Source organism: Cibotium barometz, chromosome 51 (assembly GCF_041138505.1).
Source record: "Cibotium barometz isolate CiBa-2024 chromosome 51, ASM4113850v1, whole genome shotgun sequence".
Taxonomy (NCBI): Eukaryota; Viridiplantae; Streptophyta; class Polypodiopsida; order Cyatheales; family Cibotiaceae; genus Cibotium; species Cibotium barometz.
The window spans coordinates 38,238,830-38,248,516 of NC_141096.1; the positions used below are offsets into that span (position 1 = coordinate 38,238,830).

General features: G+C 43.5%; 1 protein-coding gene across 2 annotated transcripts; it reads left to right on the forward strand.

Moving 5' to 3' along the window:
* The first annotated feature begins 1,266 nt into the window (after positions 1-1,266).
* LOC147609608 (uncharacterized) lies at positions 1,267-9,474 on the forward strand. Of its 2 annotated transcripts, none has more exons than XM_086788051.1 (4): positions 1,267-2,398; positions 2,613-3,496; positions 3,587-3,821; positions 8,535-9,474. In XM_086788051.1, the coding sequence occupies exons 1-4, from the start codon at positions 1,391-1,393 to the stop codon at positions 8,799-8,801; spliced, it is 2,394 nt and encodes a 797-aa protein (XP_086644177.1). In that variant the 5' UTR covers positions 1,267-1,390; the 3' UTR covers positions 8,802-9,474. The 2 variants fall into 2 exon arrangements, 1 of the variants encoding a protein (XP_086644177.1); XR_015264283.1 differs by having other exon boundaries at positions 1,278-2,398; positions 2,613-3,586; positions 3,706-3,821.
* Positions 9,475-9,687: the final 213 nt, after the last annotated feature.

Genomic DNA, 9,687 nt, shown 5'->3' on the forward strand with positions numbered 1-9,687 from the left:
TACAACAATGTAATGGAATCGCATGGCTAGAGTTTAGGGACGCTTAAATGTAAGCCTTTGAAAAGATACTTTTTGGACATGCAGTTTACAACAATGCAATGGATTGCATGGCTAGAGTTTAGGGATGCTTAAATGTAAGCCTTTTCCCCTTTAAAAAAGTACTTTATATAAGAAAGACCTTATGGGGGTTGACTAATAGGCCTTTAACCTTCTAGAACATCAGGTCTTATTAGGTCCCATTGTTGTGAAAAGGGTTTGTACTGAACATACATGTTTCCTTATTTATCAGTGGTGGTGGGAAGCTCCTGCAAAGCTACGGGACGCTATACTAAAGTTTTTGTAGTCCTCAAGTATTGTTGGTGGTGTAAATGTTCATCAAAGGAACCCTTAGTTAAATTCTATTAACAAATCAATTTACGTTTTAAGGAAGAAAGGTATACAATTGAGATATATTTTTGATGACATAGGAATTTATAAAGTTGACATCGTGACTGGTAATTTCAAACATGATGTAGGTTTAGATGTGTGCAAACATGTGTGTGCGTGTATGTGTGTGTGTGCGTGCATGTGTGCATGCAAGCATGTTTGTAAGTCTTGGGTGTGTGTGTATAAGTTTAGGGGGGTGTATGTGTATGCATGCAAGCATGTTTGTGCTTGTGTACGTGAGTGATTGCACGTGTTTGGGTGCTCATCCTATATATGTAAAAAGTGTACTCTATCTCGATGATAAGGAAGAAAGCTTGGACAACCATAAGATGGGAAAATAAAAAAGAGCCAATCAAAACAAAGTTTTGAAAAGAGCGTCCCGCCCACGCTATGGACACGATTAAGATATCACTTTTCGAACAGCCAATGTGAGTGCACATTGGCATAGCTTTTGCTAGTTGGAGGCGACCTAGTGGCCATAAATCAAAAAAGTATGGGCAACCATTTCCCCTGGACAAGGTTGACCTCAAACCAATTTTGGGACTCGGGGTTGTTGGCAACAAATTGCAATGGGAGCAGTGCTCGAAAAAAAATGATTTTCCTAAAACTTACAAAACCTTCACTTACAAATCTGAGAAATTATTAATAAAGATTTTTTAAATTTTTTTTTGAAGATTTTTGCTCTCAAAATTTACAGGTATTTATACCTTTAAATTTTAATTTTGAAAGTATTTTTCAAATTTTGAAGGTGCAATCATTGAGTGGGAGTGCGTTGGGCACGCCCAAGCAATGGGCAATGCTTTTGGGCGCCCTATTAGTCTGAAAAGGCCCTAAAGGCTTACACACTGTGTGCCCAGACCGTGGGCAGCAGGGCTTGGTATGGTGCGGGCTGAGGTGGGCGGTTCGCATGGAGTATCGAGTGTGTGTGCTCTGATGATGAAGTGCAAGGGTTAGAAGAAACAGGATGGCGAACAGCAAGGACGACTCGTTCAGCAAGGCGAGGTCTCTTCTGGCCATTATGCAGAAGGAAGGGCAGCATGCTATCTTCCAGGACAGCAAGCAGGTTGCAGAGGCCCTGGGCTGCACCATCACTCTGCTCCACAGCTTGCAAAGCTCCTTGAAGGGGGCGAGCCCCCTGGACTGGAAGGTAGTGAAGGCCCTCCTCGAGCTTCTCACAAGGCTGGGCATCCGCCCTCACCTTAGCCCTGGTGTGGGCATTGCTAGAGACACGCAAACGGGGAGCTCTAGCAGCGTCTTTGCAGCTGCTTCCGCCATCGCCGATCACTTGTCCAGCCTCTCTATGTCTGGTCCTCTGTTGCAGACCTCTGATAAGGTGTCGGATTCAGGTAGGGGCATTCTTTTTGTCTCTGCAGAAGTTTTGTCGTCCTTAATTTGGGGCAAATCCAGCTTTGATGAAACCCTAGACCCCGATATGTCGCCTATTGGAACCCTAGATACGTCCGTTCCCCCCATGGAAACATCAGATGCCATCGGACAATCGCTAAATGTGCCCATACCCCCCATCAAAACCCTGCATCCATCCATGCCCTCCGTTGAAACTATCATGCCCCACATGGAAAGCTTACATATCCCCCTGCGCCCCATCAAGACCCCACATGTTTCCATGCCTCCTAAGGAAATTCTAGACCCCCCCATTCCTGCGATCACACACCTTGTCGTGAATTTTTTCCTGTGGGATTTGATGGCCGCATACCTGCAGCTAGGATTTGGTCCCCAGGAGAATGGAGATTGCACGTTGTACACATCCATCGCCATTGACCGATTGAAGCAGATGGCCGAGAAGCTTCCCGTGGAGCAGATGATTGAGGCTTCATTTGTGCTACTGAATCGCAATTCTCCTCCGCCCCCACTATGGCTAAAAGCAGAGCTTGGGAAGCAACTTTCAAAGCTCGTTATGAGAACAAGAGGACTGGCTGCCGTTCTTGAGGAGTTAGTGGGTCGGGTCACTAAGGTACACTACCGGTTTTCTTCATATTTTGTTCTCAATTTTATTCTGTGCATCCATACATTTGCATTTTCTTGAATCATAGTTTTTACCTGTATGACTTTTTTTTTTTTTGAAAGAGAGGGAGACCAATACATGAATCTCTTGTGATATGGCTATAAGCTTCTTAATTCACAGCATTGTTGGGATTTAAAATTTTAAAATTTTGGGATTTCTCTAGGGCAATGTGGAATCGTATGACAAAGTAGCTGGTCACTTGGCCAAGGTTCCAAAATCTGTCGCTACTGCAGATGCGTATTTCAAGGCCATATGTCCACAATTGCTCCCTCTTCTTCTCTTGAATTCCAAGTCTAGAGATCCAAAAGTGGGGGATACATCACTCACAGCATTAAGCAATATATATCACACGGCTGTTTCGTTGACCTGCAAGCTTTTCTTCGTGGAACCTGGCCTTGCCAAGGAATACTTGGTTCAGCCTTTGATGAGACCTCTTCTAGCATGGAGCTCTACTCAGAAGAGTATGGATATGACAAGAAATCTGACTCAGGTACACTGCAAAGAGGAGACGCTTTTACATGCTGAAGTGCAGGTGACAGAAAATGAGCTAGTGGACAGTTTAGTGCAGCTGGTTGTTTTGTTGACAGCAGGTAGCAGGGGCTCTTCATCAGCCAGAGAAGCCATTCTGCTTGGAACAAAGGGCATTGCCCCCTTGCTCTTGAAGCTCCATTTTCAACTTGAAGCTAGTGATGACTCAAACTCCATATTTTCCTTTGGGATTGGTAAATCCAATAAAGGTGCTATGAAGGATCAGGAGAAACCGGCATTAGAGTGCAAGGATCTTGCCAAAGAGTTTCTGCAGCAGGGTTTAGGGGTTGAAGGACCCACTGAGCAAGCTTTTGAACATCAAACTGCTCTATTGAGACTCAGATCTGCTCTTGCAGACTTCGTCATGGCTGAGGCCAATCAACCTGTTGAAGAAACTTTACCAAATGTCTTGTCCTTACTGCTGGAACATGATGCATCCGTGGTGAGATGGCCAGAGGAACAAGGAGAGGTTTGGAAGGCTCTCCATTTGAAGGCAGCTCAACCAAGCAGCTCAGCCAAGTATGCAATTGAAACAGCTCTTTTTTTGTGTACTATGAAAGCAGACGAGCTGCAATAGCATAGATATGATCCGTCTTTAATGTTGGACAGGTATGTCTCAAGACTTTTACTTGCTGTTGAGAACTGGCCTCTTCTGGTAGCCCTTATGGGTGAGCTTTTGTACAAGATCTTGGATCTTCGTCAGCTACTGATAGAGAGCAATGCTGCAGAAACGCCTGCTGCAGCAGAACTGTTGAGATACATGCAAGACTTTGAAGTATTGAACAATGAGGCTGGCTCAACAGCATTGGAACACGACACATATGGAGCTGCATCCTTAGTGAAGGTTAGGACTAAACGACATCCCTCTCTCCCTCTTTTTCTTTCCCGTTTTGAATCCATCTCTCTTTTTTGGCATACGGTCTTGTGCATTTGGTCATCTTTAGTACTTGCATAGCTTGTTTGGCATTTGAATTTGTTAAAATATGCAAGTGAATGGATGTGTGCGGGAACAAGCCCTTAGCAAGAGACTGTAAAAGGGAGTCTGTAATTGAGTGGGTAGTAGTGAAAAGGTGAGAGGAATCTACTGATGAGAGATTCAAGGGTAGCATGAGTGAATATAGGGGTGTAGAAAGATTCTAGGAAAAGGTGCCCCCAGATGTACCTCTCATCAAGGGTAGCATGAGTGAATATAGAGGGGTGGAAAGATTCTAGGAAAAGGTGCCCCCAGATGTAGGGGAGGTTGTTGGGGAGGTTGTTGGAAGGTTGGCAATTTCGAGCGTGTGATCTATGGCTAGAAGGTGCCTTGGATTATCCCATAAGTGGAAGCATGGGAAGTTGAAGAGCCATATATAGGCTAGAGTGGCACCTTGTCATAATCATCTCCTCCGGCCGGTGTTTTGGGAGGCGGCTCACCAAGAGAGATGGGAGCTCGGTGGAGGGATGCTGCAGTGCCCGTTGGGGGTGTTCGTGGAGCTCGATGGTGATGCGTCTTCGTGCGTTAGTCTTCCGGTGCGCATGCTGACATGGTATCAGAGCCCAGGCGTGTGTGGTCTTGGGCGACCCCCTCGCGCCTCGGTGGCTTGTGGAGCTCGAATCAAGGGAGGGTGTTGGAAGGTTGGCGATTTTGAGTGTGTGATCTATGGCTAGAAGGTGCCTTGGATTATCCCATAAGTGAAAGCATGGGAAGTTAAAGAGCCATATATAGGCTAGAGTGGCACCTTGTCATAATCATCTCCAGCCTGTGTTTTGGGAGGCAGCTCATCGGGAGATGGGAGCTCGGTGGAGGGATGCTACAGTGCCCGTTGTTGGGGGTGTTTGTGGAGCTCGATGGTGATACGTCTTCTACGTGCGTTAGTCTTCTGCTGCGCATTCTGACAGAGGTGGCACAAATCAAGAAGAAATCAGTGGGATTAGATGCTTGGCATCTTGTGGATGTACAACCTATAAATTGAGGCATTGGCCTAATGAGAAATTGTTGGTTTTTTAGTACCTATGTCTATATTATTGTATTAGATTAATTGCTTACTAATATTGTCTTAATTTCATTTTAATCACATGTTAATTATGTTGATTCTTGCATTTGATCCACCATAGCTCATCATCTTGCTTGCATTTTAACATGGTATCAGAGCCAAGCTTAGGATTCACCCAATTATCTTGCTAATCATCCTAGTAATCATAATTAGAAGATAATCACATTTTAGTTTATTTTTCAACTAATCTCTGTATCCCAGTTGGTGGAGGAGCTCCCTCTCTCTGTAGGCCCAACATTAGCTTAAAAGACTTCAGCCATAGCTAGCCACAATTCCCAAGCTCCAGTCCATTATCTCAAATTATCAAACCGTCGCTAGGAGCTGTTGCATTTCGCGATTTCGCTAGTGTCTTCTTTCTAGAGAAGATCTCATATCTATACTTACACAAAAGGAATTGGTCTAATTCCTCTTAGCTCTAGGGGTTTTCAAGGGTGCTTTACATGCTGGTGATCTCATAATCTTGAAATTCTTCAAGGAGAAGCGGAATCAAGCTCTGCATCAAATCTACAAGTGACTTTGGTAAAACAGAGATTAAGCATTCAATGTTTGGTCAAATCTTTTGTTTCTTGGCTTGATCCACTACTAGACTAACTGCTATTGATGCCTTTGAAAGGATTTGAGCTCATTTAAACTCTAAGGCACCAGATTTGGCCTTTTCGTACACTCTTGTTTTCTGCACACAAAACAGGGAATTATTTCACTAATCAGTGATTAATCAGCACTAATCACTGCTTTTTGGTGCAATTGAGGGTTCAAATTTACCATTGGGTATCTGATACAGATTCCTATCACTTCAGATTGCAATTCGGAGATGGTTTGATATTCCAACCATTTAGTATAGATTAGTTATCTTTGGCTTTATGTAAGTTTTGGTGAATTCATGCTGATAAACTTATTGTAATCATCATTAAACATTAAATTTGAGTTGTAAAAGGGTAGACACTGCCCTTGAATCTTGGATTGGATCAAGAGGTAAGACCCCCTTCACATCATCATGAGCAATGCACAAGAAATAGCTTAATGGAGAGCAGTTCCATACATGGCAAACAAAGACCATGTGTTTGCTCATGAGGAAAAATCTGTGGGAGCTAGTTGAGGGAAGAGATGAATGTCCAAAGGAGTATGGGGAGAATGAGTGGAAGAATAGGAATGAGAAAGCATTAAGATTCATTGTACTCGGTTTAAATGATGAAATCATTCACCACATTGCAGGAATACAAAGGGCTTAAGATGCATGGGATGAACTCAATAAATTATTTGGCACTCGAGCAAAAAATTCAAAGATAAATCTGCCAATGCAATTCTATAAACTTGACATGAAGGAAAGTGAACCTCTAACCACACACTTGAACAAATACAAAAGCATTGAGCAACAACTGGCAGCTATTGGGAAGAAAGTAGAGGATGATGAGCACTAGTAGTGCTTCTGAAGAGTGTGGACAAAGGAGATTATGAGAACATTGTAGCAATCTTAAAGAATGTACTAGAATTGAAGCTACATGAGATAGAAAGAGCTCTATTAGAGCAAGAGACCAAGGTCAAAGAGAAGAAAGGGTTGGACCCTATAACTAGAGAGGAGAGAGCATTCTACACTTGAGGATTCTCACGAGGACGAGAACAAGGAAGAGGCCGGAGAGGAGGAAGGATCTTCACTTGCCACAACTGTGGGAAGCCAGGACATATGACTAGAGACTGTTACAGCAAACCAAATGAAGAAGGATCGGCATCGGTAAACTTCATGGAGACTCCTAAGGAAGAGGAGTCGGGACATCTTTTTTGAGAGAGAAAGAGAGAAACCCCACAATCCAATGTAACCTGTCCCAATAGAGTAAAACCACCTCTGAGCCACCGATGATGTAGGCCATGTAGTAGATGTATGTGTGAGCACTTTAGTTAAGGTCACGGGCACTTGTAGTAGCCTTAGACACATAGAGATGTCAGAATATGCAGCCGAAATGATAACCAAACTTGGGTTGACAAGAGCAAGTAGAGTGCAGAAAATAGATAGCACAAGAGACCAGAGAAATAGTCTGAGTCTCGATCGACGGTAACTCCCCTTCCTCTCCTTCCGGCCGTGAAACACCAGCAACGACGAAATCAGCGAGGTCGTAAGACTCCAGAACAGATTCCATCATAACCTTCCATATGCCGTAGTTGCTCTCGTCCAATTGACGGTCCACTGGGAACGTGGGGAGTGTCGGGATCTTCACATGCCTCTCGGCCATCTCAAACAGATCTGCCATTGCACTCTGAAAAGGGTGGGTGGGTGGGTGGGAACAAAGAAGAACTAACACTTGCAAGTGGCTGTCCAACAAATCAGCCTGCCGTCCTCTTGCTTCTCCTCTTCCCGAACAATCCACCAATCAGCAACACAACAGTCCCCCTCTTGCTTACACAAATCCCAAGAACTATCTAGAGCCTAGGCTCTGATACCATGTCAGAATATGCAGCGGAAATGATAACCAAACTTGGGTTGACAAGAGCAAGTAGAGTGCAGAAAATAGACAGCACAAGAGACAGAGAAATAGGCGTGTAAACTCTTCTCTATACACAAGATCCCGCAAATAACTGAATGAGAAAGTGGTGGGGAGCATGGGGTATATTTATATGCCCCATGGATGCAGTCGGCCTGCGCTAGAGGCTCTCCACGACTGCATAAAGCAGTCGGCCAACGCATGATGGGCCTCCACGACTGCATAAAGCAAATCGGCCAGTAGAAAAACTCCACGCTTGTTGCATAGGCAGTCAGCCAGCCACACGACTGCTGAATGGACAGTCGGCCAGCCACCAGAGGCTCCTGCCAACATTTGGCATCCATCCACACCACCGAAAAATGGAAAAAAATAGGAAAAAAATACGGAGAGTGGGGAAAAATGAGAAAACACCTCATAAGGGCGGGCACACCCACAACAAAGGCCTTGGTGTATAAAAATAGACAGGAGATGACTTCTAACAAGAGAGAGAGTGTTAAGGACTATGAGTTAGGGACTTGAGGCACTGGTCGCGGGCTATCAAGTAAGAGGAAAACTTGGTATAGGGTCCAGGTGTGTTAGAGTTATTCACTTGAGAGAAGGTGTTGAAATATGCAAGTGAATGGGTGTGTGCGGAAACAAGCCCTTCGCAAGAAACTGTAAAAGGGAGTTTGTAATTGAGTGGGTAGCAGTGAAAAGGTGAGAGGAATCTACTGATGAGAGAATCAAGGGTAGCATGAGTGAATATAGGGGTGTGGAAAGATTCTAGGAAAAGGTGCCCCCATATGTAGGGGAGGTGGCACAAATCAAAGAGAAATCAGTGGGATTAGATGCTTGGCATCTTGTGGATGTACAACCTATAAATTGAGGCATTGGTCTATTGAGAAATTGTTGGTTTTTGAGTACCCATGCTTACATTATTGTATTAGATTAATTGCTCACTAATCTCATCTTAATCACATGCTTATTATGTTGATTCTTGTATTTAATCCACCATAGCTCATCATCTTGCTTGCATTTTAATAGAATTGAAATTGGCCTATTTGTGAACAGGCCTTACTCAAGGATGAGAATGTTTTCAGTGATGAAGACATGTTGGAGCTTGTGTTGCATATGGTCAACAGTGTGTTGAAGGGCTTTCGTTTTTCTAAACGAGCTAATGTGCAGATCAGTGGGTACAATCTAGCGAATGCATCAGTCCTGACTGATATAAAAGCAGCCCTCCAAAGGGTTTATAGCAATGCATGTTTAGGTGAGAAGTTGAGACAAATGTCTTTTACTCTGGCTGAGGAAATCTCTGTTTTGTGCAATTCCTTGTGAAGCAGCATATCCAAAGTAGTCACATCCATATCAAGCCAAATTCAAGACCATTGCTGGTCACCCTTTGTAATGCAAGATGGACGTCCATTAAACCATCAGCAAGGGAAACTGGGCAAGGAAGAAGTTTTCTTTTCATAGGCTTGTTTCTAGAGATGGTGTATTGCAGATCAGAAAACAACAGTGATCATGCATAACTTCATTGGAGCTGAGGTGTGGAAATTATGGTTCTTTTTTGTTGCAAGCAGATGAACATGGCAGCAAATTATGGTCACCGCTTACCATACTTGGAAGTGAGTCGTCTTCTGAACGTTGCCCGGAGATTGAAATGTGGAGCATCACTGCCTGTTTGAAGATATTTAGGAGTCTTGTCATATGTAGCCTAGACAAATCTTTTTTGGTAGAAGCGTTGTATGCCAGCTATGGAAAGTGTGTAATCACGTCTTTCCAAAGACGACGGCATGGAGATTGAAGAAATCTCCGGTGGGAGTAGCCTAGTTGTACAAAACAAGTCCTTTGAATTTCTCACAAAGGTGGTATATGCCATTACTGAAAAGAACGATGGATTTCTAACAAAGATTGTATAAAGGTCACGGTGATATCATACATGAACTGAATTTGCTTCACACACAGCTTATCTCTTGCCTTTTTGAATATCAATCTTTGGTTTGACAAGGTGACTCTCAATATTTTTTGTGAGGATTGGAAATATCAGTGCCTTTCTCTTTCTTTGCATACAGGTAGTTAAATATAAGTCGATGACTTGATTTCAGCTAAGATAGCCTAGGTAAACTATCTAAAACATGACAAACAACACGCGAGGCCTTCAAAAATGTGGGAGATTTTATAGTTGCCCAATGTAGGAGACGTAATAGCACACTCTAATAAC

What these genes read in the sequence shown, in the direction of transcription:
- LOC147609608 (XM_086788051.1), top strand. Translation starts at nt 1,391, where the DNA reads ATGGCGAACAGCAAGGACGACTCGTTCAGCAAGGCGAGGTCTCTTCTG. An exon ending in CAACCAAGCAGCTCAGCCAA is followed by an intron (nt 3,497 to 3,586) that starts GTATGCAATTGA and finishes AATGTTGGACAG; the next exon opens with GTATGTCTCAAGACTTTTAC. An exon ending in GAGCTGCATCCTTAGTGAAG is followed by an intron (nt 3,822 to 8,534) that starts GTTAGGACTAAA and finishes ATTTGTGAACAG; the next exon opens with GCCTTACTCAAGGATGAGAA.